The sequence below is a fragment of the Scyliorhinus canicula genome, chromosome 16, assembly GCF_902713615.1.
Source record: "Scyliorhinus canicula chromosome 16, sScyCan1.1, whole genome shotgun sequence".
NCBI classification, from domain to species: Eukaryota; Metazoa; Chordata; class Chondrichthyes; order Carcharhiniformes; family Scyliorhinidae; genus Scyliorhinus; species Scyliorhinus canicula.
The window spans coordinates 65,769,085-65,794,157 of NC_052161.1; the positions used below are offsets into that span (position 1 = coordinate 65,769,085).

Sequence of the window (25,073 nt, forward strand, 5' to 3'; positions counted from 1 at the left end):
GATGGAGTGAGCCTGATGCATTGATAGGTTTCCTTATGTCCTTATGTATTGAGAAAATGGAAACGGGAATAAGTTATACAGTCTTCCTGATCTAATCAATAATTTAAAACATAAATGAGAATTTTCTATTCGTGACGTAACATAATTTGTTTAGATAATTGTACAATGTTTGATAGCAAATTTACGCTTATCTATAATGGATAGAATGATAAATTGTGACGATAATTAAATATGTCTCATTGCTCCACATAAGGAAGCTTTTACCTGACTCAGAAGGGTTGTGCAGAGGAGATTATTGGTGCAGTCAGAAAGAACATTAAACTCCAATCCTTCAAAACGGAATTACCATATTCCCAGTTTAGTGATGGGGAAAAGGAAGGGGGTGAGATGAACCGAAGAGTTGGAGGGGATCCAGCAATGCTTGTAAAGTGGTTATTCTGTTACGCGGATGTGTTTTTTTTTTAAAAAAGGTACACGTTTTCATTTTTATTTTTCTGGTTGGAGTTTCGAAAAAAGAACGAAGACAATGAAGACTGACATATGGTTACAATATACCACTCACAGTCCACCACGGAACTCATGAAAGACCCCCATGTCCTGTTGGCTTTACACTATACTAAAACTTCCCACATGTTTCTGAGATGAAACATAAAAATGCAATTACCTGTTCTATAATGGAATTTTCCTGGCATATACTGCCAGCTAGGCACGTTAAAAAATCGTTACCAATCAGGAGCGAGCTCAGAGAGGCAAGAGTGCTGAAACAGGCTGCTCAAAGCTATTTGTTCTCTCTCTCCCTTTCTCTCGCAGCATTGTGCCCAGATTTGCAAAAGTAACTGTTGGGTTATGCTGCTTCGGATAACACACAGGCTGCTACTTGATGCAGTCTTAACTAAAGGATGCTCCAGACTCTGAAATGAGTTCAGTGTGTGTGATGATCGGTATTTACCTTTAATACCTTGCCCCTTTAAGAGGCTTGGAACCCTGGGGGACTCCGCCTCTGGCTACGCCCCCGGGAAACAGTATTTAACATGAGACTCCATTTTGCGAGCACACTTCTCTTGGATGCTGCCCTGTTCTCTGTTTATTAAAGTCTTTGATTACTGACCTCGCTTTCGCATCGTAATTGAGAGTGCCTCAATTTAATAAACAGAACACATCAAGATGGACAGCGGTCTGAAACCAGAGAAACTCAACCTGGACGGCAGGACGCCTGAAGCCTCGGAAATTTTTAAACATTGGCTCCGGTGCTTCGCGGACTGTCTGGACTCTTTACCGTCTGACGTCGACAGCGCTCGCAAGCTGCACTTACTACATGGCCGGGTGAGCCACCGACTCTCCGCCATGATCGAAACCGCTACGACCTATGAGGCGGCGATCGAAATATTGAAGAAACGCTTCATAAAAACTACTAACGAGGTACACGTCAGGCATTTGCTCTCAACCTGCAGCCAGCGTTCCGGGGAAACGCTAGACGAGTTCGTGGAAAGACTCACCGCGCTCGCGAGGAACTGCGACCACAAAGCAGTGACGGCTGAAGAACACAGGAACTTACATATCCGCGACGCCCTTGTGTCTGGCATCAGGTCATCGTACATCCGGCAGCGGCTCCTAGAAGACGGGGCGAAGGATCTCCAAGGCACGGTAACGCTCGCCTCTTCTCTCGAAACGGCCCACCGTAACCTCCGTACGTACTCCACGGACCTTACGAACCCCTGTCAATCCCCTCCAGACTCGGCCACGTTACAGGCCTGTGCCACGCGACGATCCACTCACTCCGGGGGCTCCCCATGCTATTTCTGTGGGCAAGGCCAGCACCCACGCCAGCGTTGCCCGGCCCGATCCGCGATCTGCAACGACTGTGGGAAGAAAGGGCACTTCGCGAAAGTCTGCCTGGCTGGGCCCAAGGGCCACAAACAAAACCCTCATCAGGCCCAGAAATCAAACTCCCGGCCTCACAGACCCCGCAACGCGGCCGGACACGCCCACTTCTGACGCGTCATCGACCTCGTGCGAGTCATGGGAGCGGCCACCTTGCCGGTGGCCATCTTCGAAACCCGACACGTGCGACCGACGGCGGCGGCCATCTTGTGACTCCGGGTGGCCATTTTGTGAGTTCGACTCTGACGGCCCGCATCTAGGAGCGATCACACTTGATCAATCGCGGCCGAAACACCTGCGAAACTCGATGATGCGGGTGCGAATCAACGGCCACGACATTCCCTGCCTATTCGACTCCGGGAGCACGGAGAGCTTTATCCACCCAGACATGGTAAGGCACTGCTCCCTGTGCATCCACCCCGCCTCCCAAACTATCGCCCTCGCCTCAGGGTCCCATTTGGTTCAAATCACGGGGTATTGTGTCGCGGACCTCGCAATTCAAGGCGCGAAATACTCCCATTTTAAACTTTACATCTTTCCTCAACTCTGCGCCCCCCTGCTGCTCGGCCTCGACTTTCAGTGCAGCCACCGGAGCCTGACACTGCAGTTCGGCGGACCCCTGCCCCCACTCACAGTATGCAGCCTGGCGACACTCAAAGTTGTGCCACCCCGCCTCTTCGCGAACCTCACTCCCGACTGTAAGCCCATCGCCACCAAGAGTCGCCGGCACAGTACCCAAGACTTGACTTTTATCAAGTCAGAGGTTCAGCGGCTACTAAAGGAGGGGGTCATAGAGGCCAGCAACAGCCCTTGGAGGGCCCAAGTATTGGTAGTCCGCTCCGGCGAAAAGCAACGCATGGTAGTGGATTATAGCCAGACAATAAACTGCTTCACACAACTCGATGCTTACCCACTTCCCCGCATAGCTGAAATGGTGATCCAAATCGCCCAGTATCGGGTATTCTCCACGGTTGACCTCAAATCCGCCTACCATCAACTCCCTATTCGCTCAGAGGACCGCCCCTACACGGCTTTTGAAGCAGCCGGTCAGCTGTTTCACTTCCTCAGGGTACCCTTTGGTGTTACAAACGGAGTCTCCGTTTTCCAGAGGGCGATGAATCAAATGGTGGACCAGTACGGCTTACGGGCGACCTTCCTGTACTTGGACAACGTCACCATCTGCGGCCATGACCAGCAGGACCACGACGCAAACCTGAGGAAGTTCCTCCAGACTGCCCGGGCCCTCAACCTCACATACAACAAAGAGAAATGCGTGTTCCACACAACCCGGCTCGCCATCCTCGGCTACGTCGTGGAGAACGGGGTCCTAGGCCCGGACCCCGACCGCATGCGTCCCCTTAAGGAACTCCCCCTCCCCCGTAGCCTCAAGGCACTCAAACGGTGCTTGGGGCTTTTCTCCTATTACGCCCAGTGGGTCCCCAGATATGCGGACAAAGCCCGGCCACTCATTAAGACCACGGTTTTTCCCCTGGCGGATGAGGCCCAGTCGGCTTTCAATCGTATCAAGGCCGGCATCATCAAGGCCGCCATGCACGCGGTGGACGAAGCCATTCCCTTCCAAATAGAAAGCGATGCATCAGACGTCGCCCTGGCTGCTACCCTCAACCAAGCGGGCAGACCAGTAGCGTTCTTCTCCCGAACCCTCAACGCCTCGGAAATTCGACACTCTGCAGTCGAGAAGGAGGCACAAGCCATAGTGGAGGCCATGCGACACTGGAGGCACTACCTAGCTGGTAGGAGGTTCACCCTCATCACCGACCAACGGTTGGTCGCCTTTATGTTCGATAATGCACAACGGGGCAAAATAAAGAATGACAAGATTCTGAGGTGGAGAATAGAGCTCTCAACCTATACGTACGATATTAAATATCGCCCAGGGAAGCTCAACGAGTCCCCAGATGCCCTGTCTCGCGGCACGTGCGCCAACGCGCAATTGGACCACCTGAGAGCCATCCACGATGACCTCTGCCACCCGGGGGTCACCCGGCTTGCCCACTTCATCAAGTCCCGCAACCTGCCCTACTCCACAGGAGAGGTCAAGGCCATGACTAAGGCATGCCAGATCTGTGCGGAATGCAAACCACAGTTCTATCGACCAGACAAGGCCCGCCTGATAAAGGCCTCTGGACCCTTTGAGCGACTAAGCGGTGACTTCAAAGGGCCTCTCCCGTCCAACAACCGCAACATCTATTTCCTTACCGTCATCGACGAATTCTCCCTCTTCCCTTTTGCTGTCCCCTGCCCCGATACTACCTCGGCCTCCGTGATCAAGGCACTGCGCAGCATCTTCGCTCTGTTTGGTTTCCCTGCTTATATTCACAGCGACCGGGGTACATCGTTCATGAGCGATGAGCTGCGTCGGTACCTGCTCAGCAAGTACATCGCCTCGAGCAGGACGACGAGCTATAACCCGCGGGGAAACGGGCAAGTGGAGAGGGAGAACGCGACAGTTTGGAAGGCTGTCCTCCTAGCCCTACGGTCAAGGAGTCTCCCTATCGTCCGCTGGCAGGAGGTCCTACCCGATGCCCTGCACTCCATTAGGTCGCTCCTCTGTACGACCACGAACAAGACCCCTCACAGTCGTTTGTTTGTCTTCCCCAGGAAGTCCACCTCTGGGGTCTCGCTTCCACCCTGGCTGACGACTCCGGGTCCAGTCCTACTCCGGAGGCATGTGAGGAGCCATAAAACGGATTCCATAGTCGAGAGGGTCCACCTGCTGCACGCAAACCCTCGTTATGCCTACGTCGAGCACCCCGACGGCAGGCAGGACACTGTATCCCTGCGAGACCTGGCACCCGCTGGCTCTCCCACCGACTCCACCGACCCCACCGATCCCGACTTTTTCCCCACCGACCCCCCCCTTCTACCGACGCTCCCGGCCCCGCACCGACCGCCGACTTCGACAGCGCCCCCCTCATAGCGCCCCCTGCCCCCCAGCCGGCACCGGCACCGACCACCCTAATCACTCCTGATACCACCCCCTCTCCAAGGCGGGCAAAGGCTCAGTCAACCGTGCTCCCGGATAGACCACCATCGGAACCAACCGCATCCACGGCGCCACCACCGGAGCAGCGAAAGTCAGCACGGACTATCAGACCACCACAAAGACTGAACTTATAATTTAAAACACTTCACCCCAGACGGACTATGTGTTTTTATTAAACAGGGGGGGAATGTGATGATTGGTATTTACCTTTAATACCTTGCCCCTTTAAGAGGCTTGGAACCCTTGGAGACGCCCCCTTGGAGAACCTCTGGCTACGCCCCCTGGAAACAGTATTTAAGATGAGACTCCATTTTGCGAGCATACTTCTCTTGGATGCTGCCCTGTTCTCTGTTTATTAAAGCCTTTGATTTGCGGTATTGTGTGAAGCAAATAATGGCATGATGGGAAAACTAGTCAAGTCTTCTTGGTACAATTGAATTTAACCTAAGACACAGATACAAAATACAAAATGTTCGTCATCAACCGAGAAGCTGTCTCAATAAATAACAAGCTGAACAACTGTCTCTGCCTGTATGTAAACAGGTTTGTCCAGTTCTTAAAACAAAGACAAGAAAATGATATGAGACTCCAGTCCCTTAAAGGTCAGCAAGGTGACGCCATTGTAACGATTATTACTTATGTTTTACTTTCAATCAAATTCCTGACCAAGCTGTATTCATGTTATCTTGATCCTATAATGTATAAGAATCGCCTTCTTTTCCTGTAATATCGCAGACTTGGGACGGACTCAGCAGTTTGTAATTGACTGCTTTCCGACTCCAAGTATCAGCCATTTACTGCTAGCAGTCAGTTCAAATTCGGAAATAAAGTTCAGTTTTGCTTACCTAATGAATGCTGTTTGAATTTCTCTATCACAGTCAAGACGCGGGGAAAATATAAAATACAACATTTGGCGCTGCGAGAAAAAATCCAATATCCTGAGTGAGCTTCCATGAGGGACTGAGAAAAAGTGATCAAAGCCATGACCGGAGTAAAGAGACAGACGCCGGCACAAGGTAAGATTGACCTTGGTCTCTCTCTCTCTCGGATCTGTGCTGCGACCCCTCATCCCTGACGGAAGTAACTAAACAGGTGACGGTTCTCGAATCTAAATTTGACTGTGAGTACATTTTTTTTGTGTAATTAGCCGCAGGTCAGGGACCTTGTTGATCTCGTTTTTCATCCGCATCAGATTTATACAGGCTGTCAATAAATTTGGGTCAGGGACCCTTTGATTAAGTTTTGGGGTCAGGGACCCTGTCAATAAGTTTTGGGGTCAGGGACCCTGTCAATAATTTTTTCGGGTCAGGGACCCTGTCAGTAATTTTTTGGGGTCAAGGACCCTCCAATTTGATTTGGTACCAGAAATTTTGTTTGAGCGTTTTTTTTGCCGGGGGCACATTTTTACTGACATTATGGGACAAACTTTAGATAAAACTAGCGGCAACTCCCCTCTATTTTTCATGTGTTTAGAAACCCCATCTCAAGAACGTAATATTCGAAGATTGGCTGTAGCGCTGCTTTAAACAATAAATTAGGTAACGATATCTGGCCACTAGGTTACACAGGGATCTTGGAACTTTGACAATAGCATTGATGCAGAAAAAAAAAGCAATCTGGAAAACAAAATGCCGGTTTCAAATTGTTTAATTTTACAGTGAAAAAAACAGTCCACTTAACGCAACGAACAATCACAATGAGTTGGAGAGATAAAGCCCGCAAAAGAGATATTAATGAGTGTGTGAACGGTAAATTGAAAAATTGGGAGACTTTAAAATTGTAATGTGAGCTTTGGTCAAAATGATAAAAAGCAATCTGGCAATAAGAAACCTCCTCTCACCAGACAAATAGGGCTAGCTCGTAAGATTATAGGAAAGGAGGATCCTCCCAGTTGCTCTGGCATGCCGATGTTCCCATATTCAAGCGATACGGAAGATGAGGAGAATTTGAACCCTGGACCCCACCCTCATTTTGCGCTCCCCGATCTTGCAATTCCACTGTCCTAAGTCCTGACTCTCACTTCTGATCCCATTACCAATGAAACTCCTGCTAACGTATCCCCCTTAGCGACACGCACTCGGTCACAGACGCAAGCCGTAAATATCGAACAACCCTTCTCTACGGAAGACATGATAATTGACTAAAAGGTGTTGATTAAACGATCCACAATAAGGAAATTATAGAAGTGCAGTTAATAAGTTACCGATTTAGAAGCATGCTGGCAATAATGACTGGATTTTAACATTGCTTTTGAACGAAATTTAGTAGATCAGATGATGTTAACTGACTACTGCTTGGAATGTTGTACTGGCCTTATTATGATAACAAGTGGTTCTTATGAAGGACAACAAAATGCGTACTCGAATTGTTTTAAACTATTGGCAAAACATTCATATTTCCTCTTGCAAATGTTCCCAAGCTTCCCAAAATGTTCCAAAGTTGTTCAGTTCACACTATATCAGTTTAAAAGAAAGTAACTTTACAAATAAGAGTAATTGAAATATGAATAAGTTTTTAGATTGCGTGAAAAGACGTAAATGGCATCACGCAAAGTTCTCCGCCCCTTAGATTCTGCAGGAAACATTAACCATTTCAACAGACATTTGGTCTTTTCTGAATTGACAAAGAAAAAATACTTCTCAAAGAATAGCTAATACCTCTAAAATTAATCAGTGCAAATTGACTTAAATGGAATAACACAGATAAAGTTTTCGAAGGAGAATGAAAAATTTTTGTTCAAAATTTGTCCGCAAGGACAAGGGCTGAATCCAAGAGAGAGACAGAGGAAGAGATTGAAGGAGAGAGAGAGAGCCAGCGACAGAGACAGGAACTGTTAGAGAGAGCGAAAGAGAGCGAGCCAGGGAGAGGCAGAGATGGAGTGGTAGGCAGATAAAGAGAAAGAGCAACAAGAGTTCCAAAGACAGACAGAGTTATGTAGAGAGGGAGAGAGATAGATAAGAGAGAGAGGGAAATAATCCATATTTCATTTTTCAGACTTTGACTTTAAAAATTATGTTTCAAGCTGTGATGATTTGAAAGAGGTAAAGAGATATCGATGCCAACATGGTCCTTGTTATTACCTGAAACCTTCGCGATAAAAGGTTCCCGTTAACTTTGTAAGGCGGGTGGCACAGAATCTTTACGGTTTGCCGGAATTCTCCGGTCATTGCGATTCACTTTTCTTGCCTGCAGCGCACCTCCGCCTGCGGGTTTACCGGCGGTGTGGGGTGGATTCAATGGGAAATCCCATTGACAAATGGCGGGAAGATAGAATCACAGTGCTAGCGACGGCACACCACCGGGAATCACGTGGGCTAGGCCACTGGAGAATCTGCTCATGGAAGGACTGAAAGGTAAGTACAACTTATGACCTTGTACCTTGAAACTCATTCCCCCAGATATGATCATTCTGTAGAACTGAAAGTTTTTAACTATTTACCAAATGCTGAACAGTCTGGCCTAGATTTTGCTGCAAAAATCATTGTGGTGACTCCGTATGTACATCAAAACACAGAAATTAGTAATTTGCTTCTGAGGTTCCCTGCTCCTATAGAAAGATATGGTATATATCCAAGGCTCTCAGCATTGAAACAGATGGAATGGTGAGAACATGCAGCACTTACCCACTAGACTCTGCTGAGAAAGTTCACAAGAACAGAGTTGAATTCTTCAGCTTGTAATTATCGTCGGAGAATTTAAACAATTGAAAGCAATTTTTTAAAACTTCTTTCTTGTTTTATTTTTTCCATCAGTTTTCCTCACTTTATTCTGCTTTATGTTACATAATTATGCATTGAAATAAATATTCTAACGTGCACCTCCTTGTCTGCCCTTTGGAGACAGTTTGGTAAGTGGAAGAGAGGTAAAATGGAGGGGTAGTGTAATGACCTCCAATTAGCATTATTTGTTGGCCAATTGGAGTATGAGCTCCCTCAATGATAGCTCATTGAGGGGGCCCGTATAAGCACCTGTGTAGGCTTTGTGAGTAGTCTTAAGTTGACTGGAATGCTAGCAGCACTGTTTTGGAGCTGCTCTTGTATCTAGTTATTGGCAATAAATATTGGTGTGGTGACAGGACTCATGCCTCCTGTGGATTATTACAGTGGCGACGAGGTAAATAAAGAACTTTGCGGAGACCAGCTGCCACACTCGGAAGGTAAGCCTTGCTATTTCAAAAATGCCGTTTTTTGGGAGGTTTGATGCATTCGACCCGACTATTGAGGACTGGTCCCAGTATGTGGAGAGAATGTGTTACTTCTTCCAGGCCAATTATATAATTACGGATGAAAGGAGACGGGGCGTGCGGACCCTCAGCTTTCGCCATTATGCGTAGTCTAACTTATCCCGATGCGCCGGACACAAATTCTTTCCAAGAATTAACGGAATTGGTGAAAGAGCACTACAACCCAAAACCACCCCTCATTTTGCATAGGTACAGATTCGATACAGCGAAGCGGGAAGACAGGGAGTCGGTCACAAATTTTTTGACCCGCCTGTGAAGGCTGCGGAAAAATGTGAGTTCGGCCCGACGCTAAATGAAATGCTTTGGGACCGGTTAGTGTGTGGCATAAATGACCTCACAATACAGAAACGCCTGTTGGCGGAAACGGAGCTAGACTGCAGGCAGGCGTTACAGCTCGCACTGTCCCTAGAAAAGGCAGCAAGTGGGGTGCAGGAACTACAGGGCACGCCAATGGAGGTAGATACCTGTGAGAGGGACTACCACAACGGGTCCTGCTACCAGATAGCCGCTCTCAGGAAAAGCCTGAGGAATAGAGGGAAAAAGGAAAACTCCAGAACTGCCCCCAAGTCTGCTAGGACTAACTGGAGACAGAGGGAAGTACCGACTGAGGCTCCCCCAACAGAGAAGGACTGTTTTTGGCACCAGACAGAGTGGGGTAACAACGACAGAAACCCTAGAAGGAGGTGGCAAAAGAGGAATAGCAGGTGGGGATGCAGGGAAGTATACAATCTAGACGCCCCATCTCCTCCGAAGGGGAACAATTATATAATATTGCGATGAAGAAAGCAGAACCTATTAAGATTACCCCACGTGTGAATGGTCGGCCGACAATAATGGAAATAGACACCGGGGCGGCCGTATCAGTAATGGGAGTGGTAGCATTTTTAAAAATCAAAAATGGACTCCAGCCACTAAGCTAACAAAAACATCGACGAAACTTAAAACCTACACGGGGGAACCCCTGGAAGTTCTAGGCACAACTCATGTACCAGTGGAATATGAGAAACAATTGCTCAGATTACCGTTGACGATAGTAGAGGGCTCTGGACCGAGCTTAATTGGACGGAACTGGCTGAAAGACCTAAAATTAGATTGGATGAAAATTTTCCAGAATGGAAGCGGGCAGTTGAGTGGAGTACTCCAAAAATACCCGGAGGTCTTCCAAAAAGGTTTGGGGGAAATCATAGGCGCCAAAGCAACTTTGCACGTGGACCCAGAAGTCCTTCCGAAATTTTGTAAGGCCAGGGCGGTATCTTTCGCGTTAAGGATGAAGGTAGAGGTCGAAATAGAAAGGTTACGGCACGACGGCATTATCAGACCAGTACAGTTCTCGGAATGGGCAGCGCCGGTGGTACCAATTTTGAAGCCAGATGGCTCGATACGTCTCTATGGGGATTTCATGAAAATTGGATGAAAATTTTCCAGAATGGAAGCGGGCAGTTGAGTCGAGTAAACAAATACGCACTGCTGGACAAATACCCGATCCCGAAAATAGACGACCTATATGCCAAATTGGCAGGTGGGCTTTTGTTCACGAAACTAGACATGAACTACGCCTACCTGCAGTTAAAACTGGACAAGGACTCCCAGAAGTTCGCTACGATCAACACCCTGAAGGGCCTTTTTCGTTATACGAGGCTACCTTTCGGAGTGTCATCAGCCTGTGCTATATTCCATCGTACGATGGAAAATATTCTGCAGGGACTACCGCAGGTGGCGATTTATTTGGACAATGTCTTAATCACGGGTAGGACAAACAGGGAACACTTAAGGAACCTGGAGGAAGTGCTCAGGCATTTCACAAAGGCAGGCATACAGCTTAAAAGAGAAAAATGTGTTTTTCTGGCCCCACAAGTGACGTACCTGGGATATAAAGTAGACGAGTCAGGCTTACACCCATTGGAAGACAGAGTAAGGGCAATAAAAGAAGCCCCAGCTCACACCACGGTCCAGGAGCTACGATCATTTCTAGGGTTGGTAACCTATTATGGCATATTTATTGAAAATAGGGCGTCCATCCTAGAACCCCTCCACCAGCTACTAAAAAAGGGGCAAGAATGGAAATGATCCGCCCGCCAAAACCGAGCATTTAGGGACATTAAGAAACAGCTGTCATCCGAAAATGTCCTAGAGCATTATGACCCAAGGAAGGAGTTGGTGGTCACTTGTGATGCATCCCCTTACGGGGTAAGAGCCGTCTTAGCCCATAGAGGAAGGAATGGGGAAGAACGGCCAATAGCCTATGCTTCGAGGACCTTGGCGATGGCTGAGAGGAAGTACGCCCAAATCGAGAAGGAAGGACTGGCGGTGATATTTGCAGTAAAAAATTTCACCAGTATCTGTACGGGTGGAAATTCACCATAGTGACGGACCATAAGCCGTTATTAGGGTTATTAAAAGAAGACCAGTCAATACCCCCGATCGCATCAGCTAGAATCCAACGCTGGCCGTTGCTACTGGCAGCGTATAGATACGTTCTGGAGCACAGACCGGGAACGCGAGTATCAAATGCAGATGTTTTGAGCAGACTTCCCTTCCCGGACACCCCGCCGCTAATACCGAAAGTAGAGGAGACAGTAATGACTCTAAATTTTTTGGACACCCTACCAGTAGACGCACAACACATTCGGTTGTGGATGCAAAAAGACCCAGTTTTAGCCAAGATTAAGCATTTACTGCTAACAGGGGAACTGGAAAGACCAGTGGAGCCCCAGATGCACCCATACTGGAGCAGAAGGGACCAAATAACTGTTGAAGACGGTATCCTATTATGGGGAGCCCGGGTAATAATCCCAGCTCAGGGCCGTCGGACAATCTTAACTGAGTCACATCACGGACACTCAGGGGTGTCTAAAATGAAGATGCTAGCTCGAAGCTACGTTTGGTGGCCAGGTTTGGACACAGACATAGCAGACGGCATTCACAAGTGGGGAATTTGGAAAATTCCTAAAAGAAAACTGAGTCCGCCACATCAAGACGGCCCCTTACCATCCAGCGTCCAACGGCCTGGCAGAGAGAGTGGTCCAGACACTAAAAGCGGGTCTCAAGAAGCAGCCGGCAGCGTCAATGGACACAAAGCTCTCCTGTTGGCTGTTTGATTACAGGACCACACCAGATTCCACAGTGGGCATACCGCCAGCTGAACTCTAAATGGGAAGGCGGCTGCGAATGAGGCGGAGTCTCCTTTTCCCAAATTTAACGGGGAAAGTGGAGAAACAACAGGAGGCCCAATGCAGGGGGCATGATAATAGTCGGCAGCAGAGACATTTCCAGGTGGGGGTACCGGTTTGGGTCAAGAATTATGGGAATGGACCAACGTGGGTCAAAGGCACAGTAGAGTCCCAAACAGGGCCCATATCCTATAAAGTTTCGATAGGAGGTAAGGTGCTGAAGAAACACCTAGACCAAATAAGGGCAGCGGAACCACACCTGGAGGCAGGCGAAGCAGGACCGCCTCAAGCTGGGATAGCCCAGACGGAAAAGATACCCACACCCCAGCCCCGAGCAATTTCTCCAGACCCCGTCACCCAGTCGTCAGAGTCGGAGATGGACACGTTCGACGAGGCCGCCGCGACACCTCTCCCCGAGGAGGAGGAAGAACAACTTCCAAGGAGGTCGTCAAGAAGAAGACGGGCACCTATAACGTACAGCCCGCCCACGTCGGAGAATGACCCGGCGGACGACACAGAGGTGACAGACCCGGACATGAGGAGCAGGAAGAAGCTCAGAGGAATGCCAGCTGGCAGGAATTCCTCGGACCTTGGGAGGGAGGGGTGTAATGACCTCCAATTAGCATTATTGGTTAGCCAATTGGAGTATGAGCTCCCTCAATGATAGCTCATAGAGGGGGCCCATATAATCACCTGTGTAGGCTTTGTGAGCAGTCTTAAGTTGACTGGAATGCTAGCAGCACTGTTTTGGAGCTGCTCTTGTATCTAGTTATTGGCAATAAATATTGGTGTGGTGACGGGACTCCTGCCTCCTGTGGATTATTACAGGTAGGATTTTGGGAAGGAAGGCAGACATGTACCCACCGCCTGAGAGGTACCAAAGGTGGAAACAGTAGTGGCTCAACTTCCCTGACTGGAGGCAGGGGGCTAATTAATAGGTCTGTTGATGGTTATTTTACCAGGCTTCAGAATTTACGAGCCTCAGAACAGCCCTTTGTCCCATGGTGAATCTTCTAGCTGCATCGAGGCACACTCCCAATGCCACATCCCTTTCAGGACCGCCCATAGCACCAGGACCACAACTACCCCCCCCCTCCCGCCCTTTTCACCGGCTCACAATGGCAATTATTACCACTCTTGTGGCTCCAGTGCCGTTGCTGAAGGGTTCACCCTTCCAATCGCTGGGGTCTTCCTACATAGCTCTGGCACATGTATGAGTCGCTCAATGACCCTTTGAGGGTGCCTCAACATGGAAATGCCCTCTCCCTCATATTAAAGTGTCAGCAACAGCCACCCCGACTGACAGTGCTACCAATCAAGGGTGGTGAACTGTTGGCCTTGTGATTGGGCCAGCAGCTTGGAGAAGCTGTCAATCCTTCTTAATTGGATTGTGGTCCCAGCAGCAGCTTCATAATCGCTAGTACCAGTAAAATGTCCCCCATGGTCCTTCTGTCTGCCGCCATGTGCTTGGAAGTTGTTGGGACCCCCAACGTGCGGTGATACTCCGGCCCTGATTCTGACTCTGCAATGCTCAAAAATAATTATTCAATTTGATTGGTTCAGGAGATAGGCAGTAACTTACACAAATTGTAGAACCCTTAGAGGTTCACTGCTTCCTCTTCAGACCAAAAGACCATAAAATGTCCTTGGACCAAAGTGTGTAAAGTGTAATGAATGGCTGGTGTGATTCATTCATCACTGACTGGAAAATCCAGGCCATAGAATTGGATATGAAGCAAGTTCAAATTTGTGGATCTATAGTTCATGTGGAGTGCAAAAATATTTACAGTAAATTTTGCAGTTTCACTGCTGTGTTCCAAGAGGAAAGGAACATTTTTCAGCAGGACGGAGGAGAATGTTTAGGGGGGATGACACATGTCGGGTGGTCCAGTATCATTCTCTCCTCTGGAACACAAGGGGCGCGATTCTCTGCTGCCCAGGCCGGGTGGGAGAATCGTGGGAGGGCTGCTCTGGCATCCCCCGCGATTCTCCCACCCACCCCCTAAAATGGTGTGTCGCGTTTTGCTACACGGCGCTCGGAGAATCGCGGGTCGCCGTTTTTCACGGCGACCTGTGATTCTCCGGCCTGGATGGGCCAAGCGGCCTGCCGTTCCCAACCTGTTCACGCCAGCGGCAACCACACCTGGTCGCTGCCGGCGTGAACATATCGCAAAAGGTGAGTTTGGGGCCTGTGGGGGGCGGACAGGGGAGCGAGCACCACGGCCGTGCTCGGGAGGGGACTGGTCCGCGATCGGTGCCCACCGATCGTCAGGCTGGCGTCTCCAAGAGACTCGCTCTTTCCCCTCCGCCGCCCCGCAAGATCAAGCCGCCACGTCTTGCAGGGCAGCGGAGGGGAAGACGGCAACTGCGTATGCGCGGGTTGGCGCTGGCCAACCTGCGCATGCGTGGTGACGTCAGTAGGCGCCGCCGGCCGTGTCATTCCCGGCGGCTGAGTTCCCTGCAACCCCGCTCCTAGCCCCGGGGGAGGGGGGGGAATAGGGGACGCGGTGTGGCCTCCGACGCCGTTGTGAAACACTCCGGCTTTCACAACAGCCTCGGCCGTTGCGGATAATTCCGCCCAAGGTTCTGGGGTAAGTCCTACTCCAGAGGTTAAGCACACAATAATAAATGCTGACACTCCAGTGCAGTATTGAGGGAGCACTGCACAGTCGGAGGTGCCGTCTTTCAGATGAGACATAAAACCAAGGTCTGTTCAGGTTGCTGTATAAGATCCCCTGGCACTATTTCAACGAAGAGGAGGGTAGTTATCCCGGGCGGCCTGACCATTATTTATTAACACCACAAAAATGAACAGATCATCTGGTCATTATCAGATTGTTTACCGCATCTGGAAAAATATTGGCGGAATAAGGATGCTGACACAACCAGACCAGAAGCTGAAACAAACCACTGTCAAAAGGATAAATTTAAGGAAGATTTTAATCATAAAGAGAGGCAGAGACAGCATGGGAAAGAAGATAAGAACACTCCGGGATAAGATGCAGAAGTGTGAACGTGAAGGTTCTACGCTGCATGGTGGAATGGTGAAAGCAAATAGAGAGTCCAAAGAATACAAGATTTGCAATGACCGAGTTCTTACAGCAATAGTTACCCAGAAAACGTTAGAGGAATTAAAGCAACTTCTAGAGTCTGAGTAACTACGGTACAGACCTACACCGACTCCCCCACACCCCCAAACCACCAATGTACTCCCCCCAGATCACGACTATCTGCCCCAATTGGACTCTTAACCCCATGCCTCCCCAACATCTGACTCCCGACCTTCACACCCCCCCCCCCCAAGGTCTGACTACCGCCCGACCCCATGCCCCGACTCCTTATGTCCAATCCCCCACACCAAGACATGACTCCTGACCAATTCACTCCCAGAAAGACCAGCTTCCAACCTACATATACATGCCCCCCCCACCCCTCCACTCCCACCGACATGCTCAATTTCTGACCTTCCCACCCACCCCTTCTCAGTGCCCAGTGCCAATGTCCATGGCCTCCCCAACCTCCTCTCTAGATTTGACCCAACCCGACCTCCCCCACCACCAGACCCGACCTGATCTTTTCCCAGACCCTAGCTGGCATGGCCATTCACCCTCTCAAAACCTATACACGTTCCTTCTTCCTGGTTTGTCATGTCACCCTGGACTAGTGCTCGGTCAATTCCATCCCCACTTGACACGGAGTCGCAACACAGATAAAATTAGATTTTATTTAATACCCGTGGTCTTTGGCTGAGCCCAATAAACTGCAGCCACCAGGTTTTTAACTTTAACACAAGTAACCTTTTCTTATGTGCAGTATTATAATTAAACAGACATAACATGTAACTGATTATCTAATACCCCTTTCTGAACTCTCCCTTCCTAACTATCCCCACTATCTACACGTACACACACACATCGACAAACATCACAGAGGGGAAAGGTTGGTGGTAAGTGAAAGAAAATATTCATAAAAATAAAAGGACAAAGATCTTTGATGCACTGAGATGGCTTCTAAGCTTGAGATGGTTTTCTTTGGCAAGGTTGTCTATCTTCCCCTCAGACTCAGCATCAGTCCAGGTTCACAGCAAAGGAGATGCCAGGCACTCACTGCTTTCAGAACAAAAAGCAGTTCTTTCACTTCAGCAAGCAGGAGAGAGTGAGAGCATTCCTTTCACTTCCAAGGTATAAATTTTTCTGCCCAATTCTTTCAGAAAGTATAACGCAGAAACCGATCACTGACCATTGTCAGGCAGAACACTGGGCCTGGCCAACCCACCAGTTGTCAGCCAACCAGTCGATCCAACTCCCTCCAACCCGGTTCCTAAGATCCACTCAGTGATGAGGAGTCTGGCTGAAAACAAAACCTGTCAGTGTCCTGACAAGCAGGTTGTTTCAACCTTTAGTCTTCTGCTTAAAGCCACAATCCGATTATTGTTCCACGAACCAAAAAAATAAAATAACATTAAGTACTCTTATACTTGTCAAATACCTTTAGACTTGACTGGGCGTAGCTTACTGCACCTCAACAACTCTCAATGCTAGGCCCTGGGAACACATTGCACTGTCCAGATCCTGCCTGGCCTGAGACTGAACGTTGGGCAAAATAGGATCGGCTAGAGTGGCAATTTTCGAATAGAGTGGCAATCCAACTCAATTGCCACTCCATCAGAAGTTGTGGCCCAAACCTTTCAGTGGCAATGAGAAGAAGAGAGGTATATGTAGTGACGTTCTTGACTTGAAAGTAAGCAATATTTATGGTGTACTGTGAAGCACAGGAAAAGATCAATAAGACACATATATTATACACCACTGGTTTCAGTCTGAGTGAACAAGGAAATTGAAAGCTTATCAATTACATAACTGTAAGATGCATTTCTAAGTATCTGCTTTCCCATGCTCAAATGGGTAATGAAGAAAAACATTTAATCTTGACTGATGACAAATAAATAAGCCATAATATATGACTGTCAATGTCGTTAAACTGGAGAGTTATTTCAATTTCTAAATAAAGCATCCAAAATATGATACACAAAGAACAGTGCAGTACAGGAACAGGCCCTTCATCCCTTCAAGCCAGCGCCGAACATGATGTTTGTCTAAACTAAAACCTTCTGCACATCCAGGGTCCAGATCCCTCTATTCCCATCTGGGAATAAGGGAATGTGCGAAGCAAGAAAAAAAATTATTTTGTATACCAGAACATATGTTGACTAAAAGCATAATAATAATAATGAAAATATTCATTATCTGTCGGTAGGATCCCCCACTCCACTAGCAGCGCACCCACGCCTGCAGGTTTCCCGATGGAGTGGGGGGGGGGGGGCACAATGGGAAATCCCATTGGCCGGCTGCTGGAACTGAGGATCCAGTTGCCGGCGTGGGCACACCACACTGGGAAATGTCGCCAGTGGACTGGAGAATCCCAACCGTTGTAACCTGTAATTAAATTCACTTGGTTTATTTCTCAGCCTTGCTATGATAAAAATGTTCCATTTCAGCATATATGGCATGTGAAAATCTACGATTTATAATTTAATGGCAGAAACATTGCCAGAAATCAGACTTTAATTAACTTTTCATGTTTTTCCTATATAAAAAGCTTTTATGCAGTTACAAGTTTATGTCAATGGCGGAGTTAGAATGATACAACAATGGGTTCATTGTTTTAAACAGTGATAGCAAACACGAGACAAAATAAGTAGCTTAGAAACTTGTATTTACCCTCAAGTTTAGTAAAGTTGCCCCTGTTCGCATTGCTTCACTCACTTCAACATTGTATAGCATTTGTGGAAACCTTGGAGGGCTCTGATTGTTTGGAGGAAGAACCTCAATATAGACTGTGGTAATAGAGCTTCTGCAAATAATAGAATTGCAGTATCGAAATGAATACATGGAATATATTTCAAATATACAGTTGGATATCATTGTTAACGAGAGCAGCTTAACAATTAATATGTTGACCTGACATGACTTTGCCATCTCTTTGCCACAGGCGTCAAATTGGATTTGAAACAGAGTAATGCTTCCATTCAAAAGCACACCAAGAATGTCACATTAACACATTCAGCACTCTCCAAAAAGCATTTGTAATTCAACATTTCCATAATGACAAAAGAACACTTCAGAGGCAGACCTTGGTAAAACAAAGCAAAATAAAACTTTGCATTGAGGTTGCATCAAAACTGCTTTGATTATTTGGGATTGGAGTGTTTGGGATAGGAATCAATAATTCAGTTACAGAAAATGCCTATAAAGTGGACCTGTACATTAACTTGTAGTACAGTCCTCTCAAAAAATGACTGTGTTGACAAGAAATATAATGAAAATCGAAGAAATGATCATTTGGTCATCAAAGCTCCTTCTTCTGTATATTAACTGCATCAATGACTTAACGATGTGTGCATACCATAGTGTCAGAGGTTTCATGTTGTGCTTATATTACATTTATAATCCAAACGCAGCCTCAAATCCAGAGGCCGAGCCCGACTTGGCAATGGAACAAGACTCCCTGGAGTCAGTTCAGGGTTTCACTTCTGATTGACGTTTTACAAGTTTAATGCTAGTGCAAAATCGAAACAGCTGCATATACTGCAACTAAGCTTGAAGTGCTTGCTTGTTAAAATAATCCAAACATTTATCACCTTTCCATTCTAAATTTTATTTTTATTTTCATACTTCATCCCACACCAAACTTATGATTGAGGAGGCACCCAGAAGCTTATTGACTGGAGATTTTCACAACGGGACATTGTCTGTGGTCAAAGATATGGTACATTGCATTGGACAAGATGAGTGATATGGTGTAGTACATGTGTCAGGCATTTAAGGAGGCATTTCATAACCCTCAACAAAGATTTATTCCACTAAAAAGAAAGACTTCATATCATAGAATCCCAACGAGACAGTAGAGAAGGAGGACATTTGGCCCATTGAGTCTGCACCAACACTTCGAAAGACCACCCTACCTAGGCCCAATCCTCTGACCTATTCCAGCAACCCCACCCTAAGGGGCGATTTAGCACGGTAAAACCACCTAACCTGCACATTTTTGGACTGTGGGAGAAAATCAGAGCACCCGGAGGAACCCATGTAGACAAAGGGAGAATGTGCGAGGTCCACAAAGATAGTCACCCAAGGTCATTATCGAACATGGGTTCCTGGCGCTGTGAGACAGCAGTGCTAGTGAGAAGGATGAACCATGTGACTCACCCAGGAAATTCAGGATGGTATAAAATTGAAAGAAAAGCAAAGGTAAATGGGTGGCCAGAAACTGGGAAAACTTTGAAAACCGAACAAAGAATGGCAAAAAAAAGAGTGAAAGTAGATTATGACAGTTGTCCAAAGATGTGCAGGCTAGGTGGATTGGCCATGCTAAATTGCCCCTTAGTGTCCAAAAGGCTAGGTAGGGTTACGAGGATATGATGAGGGTGCAGACCTGGCAGAGGTACTCCTTCGGAGGGTCAGTGCAGACTCGATGGGCCGATTGGCCTCCTTCAGCACTATATGAATTCTATGATGATTCTATGATAAACCAGTAGGAAATATAAAAACATAGAGCAAGAGCTTTTGCATATATTTTTAAAAAAGGAACAGAGTAGCTCGAGACATGAGGAATTAATCAATGACAGAGCTTTGAGAAAATCTCTGGTATCCGTCTTCATTGGAGAAAAACTCAAAGCAGTCCACTAATTGATAAAATTCAAGGCGGCAGGCGGGAGAGTGGAACTTAAAACAATCAATATCATGACAAAAAAGTGCTTGGCGAACTGATGGAACAAAAGGCATTAGGAATCACGTGGACCCGATAGCCAACATCCAGGATCAAAAATAAATGTCTGCAGGGATAGTGGATGCACTGGTTGTGATCACCGAAAGGTCCCTCGATCTGGAGAGATTTCAGCAGACTGGAAAACCGCCTAAGTGTAATGCCATATTGAAGAAAGGAGGGAGACCGAAAGCAACGATTGTAGGCCAGTCTGCCTACCATCTATCAATGGCAATGTTTTGGAATTGATGATTAGGTAAGTAGCAGCAAGTCATTGAGAAAAATGGTATCACTATCAAGCAGAATCAACATGATTTTATGAAAAGGAAATCAAGTTTTCCAAATTATTGGCCTGCAGCAAGCAAGGTGGATAAAGGGTGAATCAGTAGATGTATTTGGATTTCCAAGTATAAAGTGACACACAAAAGCTTACTGCTGAATACAAGGTTTCATAATGCTGAAATGATATATTAGTGTGGTCAAGAGATTGGCTAACTGACAGAAAACAGAGAGTCAGTGCAAATGCATCATTTCCATCCAGAAACTGGAAGATACTGGACATTATTTAAATGGTGAGAGATGACAGAATACTGTAGTTACAGAGGGATCCGGGTATCATCCTACATGACTTACAAAAAGTTAGCCTACAGGCATAATTAGATATTCACTTATTACTTAGGAAGGAGAATAGAATTTTGACATTGATCGTCAGGTGGATGAAGTATAAACATAGGGAAGTCTTGCTCCAGCTGTAAAGGGTATTGAAACACAGAAACTAGAAAAGAGAAGCAGGAGGAGGCCATTCGGCCCTTTGAGCCTGCTCCGCCATTGATTATGATCATGGCTGATCATCAAGTTCAATACCCTGATCCCCCCCCCCCCCCTCCCCCCAATATCCCTTGGTCCCTTTAGCCCCAAGAGCTGTATCTAATTCCTTCTTGAAATTATACCAGATTTTGGCCTCAACTACTTTCTGTGGTAACAATTTCCACACATTCACTACTCTCTGGGTGAAGAAATTTCTCCTCACTTCAGTCCTGAAAGGTTTACCCCTTATCCTTAAATTATGAGCCCTAGTTCTGGACCCGTCCACCATTGAGAACATTCTTTCTGAATCTACCCTGTCTAATCCTGTTAGAATTTTCTAAATTTCGATGATCTCCTCTCACTCTTCTAAACTCCAAAGAATATAATCCTAACCAATTTAGTCTCGCTTCATATGATAGTCCAGCAACCCCAGGAATCAGCCTGGTAAACCTTTGCTGCACACACCTACATAGCAAGAACATCCTTCTCTCAGATAAGGATATCAAATCTGCACACAATACTCCAGGTGTGGCCTCACCAATGCCCTATACAATTGCAGTAAAACATCTCTATTCCTATGCTCACATCCTCCCGCTATGAAAGAAAACATACCATTTGCCTTCTTTACTGCCTGCTGTACCTGCGCGCTTACTTTCAGTGACTGATGCACGAGGACACCAAGGTCTCACTGAGTATCCACCTCTCTCAATTTGCACTCATTCAAATAATAGCCTGCCTTCCTATTTTTTCTACCAAAGCGGATAACCTCACATTTATCCATTGCATCCAGTGCCCTCTCACTCAACCTGTCTGAATCAAATTGAAGCATCTTTGCATCCTCCTCACAGCTCCCCCTTCCACCCAATTTTGTATACATTTAGTTCTCTCGTCCACATCATTAATATATTATGTGAACAGTTGGAGTCCTAGGAAGAAGACCAATTTATTCCATCTTTTTGCTTCCGGTCTGCTAACCAGCTTTTTATCCATCTCAAGACACTAACAGTAATCCCATGTGCTTTAACTTTACGCAGTAATCTGCTATGTGAGACCTTGTTGAAAACCTTCTGAAAGTCCAACTAAACCAGATTCACCAGTTCCCTCAGATCAACTCCACCAGTAGGTTCAAAGAATCTTCAAAGAATTCTAACTGATTGTCCAGCATGATTTTTTTCCTTTTGTAAATCCATGCTGACTTTGTCTGATTACACCACTGCTTTCTAAATACTGTGCTACAAAATTCTTGATAATGGACTCCAGCAACTTCCCGACTACCAAAGTTAGGCTCACTGGTCTATAGTTTCCCGTTTTCTCTCTACCTCCCTTTTTGAATAGCAGGGTTACATTCGCTACTCTTCAATCTATAGGAACCATTCCAAAGTCCAAAGAATTTTGGAAAATGACCTCCAATGGATCTACTATTCTAGGGACATTTCCTTCAGAAATCTGGAGCAAAGATTTTCAGATTCTGGAGATTTGACACCCCTCAATCTCATTAATTTCCCCAAAACTATGGGCGGAATTCTCTCAGCCCGGGGCCGGGCCGGAGAATCCCCGCGACTGGCGCGAATCGTGCCACGCTGCCCCGACGCCGCCATTGGCGACAGGCGTGGTTGGCGCTGCACCAGTCGCGGACCGTTCTATGCGGCCGGCCCGCTGATTCTCAGCCGTCATGGAAACGTCGAGTCCCACCGGCGCCTTCCACACCTGCTCTGAGCCGGCGGGAACTCAGTGTTGAAGGGTTGGGTTGTGGCCAATTGGAGGCGAGGGAGGATCTGACCCCAGGGATGTGGCCTGGCCCGGGATCGGGACCCACCGATCGGCGAGTTGGCCTCTCTATCTCCCAGCTTCCTTTCTTCCGTGCTGGCGCCTGTACTCCTGCGCCATGTTGGGTCGGGGTCGACGCAGACAAAGGTGACACCGCACATGCGCGGAAATCGCGCCGGTGGGACTGCACATGCGCGGGTTCACGCCGGACCCACTATGTATGCACGCATCCCCCAGCGCCCATTCCACGGCCGGATCAGCAGCTGGAGCAGCATGAACCGCTCCAGCGTCATGCTGGCCGAATTGCTGATCATGGGCCCGTGTTGACGCCATTGAGAAACGCAACGGCGTTTCCAACGCCGTCAATACGTAGCCTCAGGATCAGAGAAGCCCGCCCCATTTCTTTACTACTACTAATTTCCTTCAGCGCCTCACTAAAAATTGTGCTTCTCAGAGCTTCCGATACATTACTCATGTCTTTGTTTGTGAAAACAGAAGCAAAGCACAAATTTAGTTCCTCAGCCATTTCTTTGTTCCCTGTTAGGAATTCTTCTGTTTCTGACTGTAAGGGGATTACATTAGTTTTGAATCAATCTTTTTCTCTTCACATACTTATAGAAACCTTTACAGTCAGTTTTTATATTCCCCGCTAGTTTACTTTTCAATTGTATTTTATCCTTCTTAATCAATCCATTGGGTGCCTTTGCTAAATTTTAAACTGTTCCCAATCCTCAGGTGAATTGCTTTTTCTTGCAAATTTGTATGCCACATCTTGAAATTTACTACTGTCCCTAGTTTCCCTTGTGAGCCATAGTTTGATCACAGTTCCCTTTCTACTCTTGCGGCAAATAGGAATAAACAACTTTTTGAGTCCATCTATCAGTTCCTTGAATGCATGCCATTTCCTGACCACTGTCCATCCTTTCCGTAATGTTCCCCAGTCCATCATAGCCAGCTCATGCCTCATACCAGCATAGTTGCCTTTATTGAGGTTCAGGACCCTGGTCTTAGAATCAACTACCTGACTATTCACCTTGATAAAGAATTGTACCTTCAACTCCGAGAGTTCTCTCACAACTAGATTGCCATCTAATCCTTTCTCATTGCACAACACCCAGTTGAAGATGGCCTTTTCCATTGTTGGTTTCTCAACATACTGGTCCAGAAAACCATCCCATATATATTCCAGAAATTCCTCCTCTATTGTACTGTGACTAATTTGAGTCATCCAATCTGTATGCAGATTAAAGTCACCCATATTCACAGATGTTCCTTTATCACATGCATCTCTGAATTCCTGTCAAATGCTTTTTCCAACATTACCACTGTAGTTTGGTGGTCTGTCTACCACTCCTACGAATATTTTTTGCCCCTTGATGTTTCTTAACTGGATAGATTTCACATCATCTGTACTAATATCTTTCCTCAACATTGTATCAATGTCTTTAATAAACAGTGTAACTCCACCACTTTATCCTTTCCATCTGTCCTTTCTAAAAACTGAAAAACTCAATGTTCATTTCCCATCCTTGGTCACTTGGAGCTATGTCTCCGGAATCCCAACTATATCATATCCCTTTACAACTATGTGCGCAACTAATTCAACTATTTTATTTTGAATGACTCCTATTCGAGTCATAGATTAACAGAAAGATTTCACTTGGCCCATCGTGTCTGCACTCGCCAGAAAATGAACTGACCAGCCTAATCTAATCCTACTTTCCAGCATTTGGTCCATGCGCAGGTTATGGCACTTCCAGCATAAAGCCAGACACCTTTAAAATGGGTTGAGGGTTGCAGCCTCTACTGCCCTTTCAGGAAGTGAGTTCCAGAACCCTACAATGCTCAGAGTGAAATTTTATTTCCTCATCTCCCCTCTAAGCCTTCAACTATTCACTTTAAATCTATGCTTCATGAAAATCTGTAGTCTATATCAGGCTTGTTCAACCTTTCCTCATGGAGGGGCCATACTTCAAAATGCTCTCACAAAACCGGCCGATAAGCAAATTTCAGAAAGATATAAGGCATCATCTAACCAAATAGGAACAGAGTCCCATAGTGAACGTATTTAGCCAGGTGTTTCCCAGCTTCGTAGTTCTATTTAGGGCCTCATCGGGGACTGCCCGGCTGAGGCGGTAGTTAGTCCCATTTTCTGCACAAAGGAGCTCAATTTTCAAATGGCGTCCCGATCTTTAGACCCCTCCAAGGTGACCCCCAAACCCCACTCAAAGCCCCAACTCACCCATAAGTGGGTAATTGGGACCTTCCTCACCCCAAAGCACCAGCATAGGGTACTCCCAGGCATGATCCCTACAGCAGGAAAAATGTCAGCCTGAAACAGTGGGCTGGATTCTCCCCTAATCGGCGGGAGGGAGTGTCGTGAACCACTCCGGCGCCGGGCCGCCCCAAAGGTGCGGAATCCTCCGCACCTTTA

At 46.9% G+C, this 25,073-nt stretch overlaps 1 protein-coding gene across 13 annotated transcripts in view; it reads right to left on the bottom strand.

The window, feature by feature from the left end:
• pcdh15b (protocadherin-related 15b) overlaps positions 1–25,073 on the bottom strand; it is a 1,980,039-nt gene that overhangs the window by 497,335 nt on the left and 1,457,631 nt on the right. For all 13 annotated transcript variants that reach the window (XM_038773429.1, XM_038773427.1, XM_038773426.1 and 10 more), the window contains one exon: positions 18,022–18,154. In XM_038773429.1, coding sequence (XP_038629357.1) covers positions 18,022–18,154 — 133 coding nt within the window. The remainder of the gene's footprint in view (positions 1–18,021; positions 18,155–25,073) is intronic.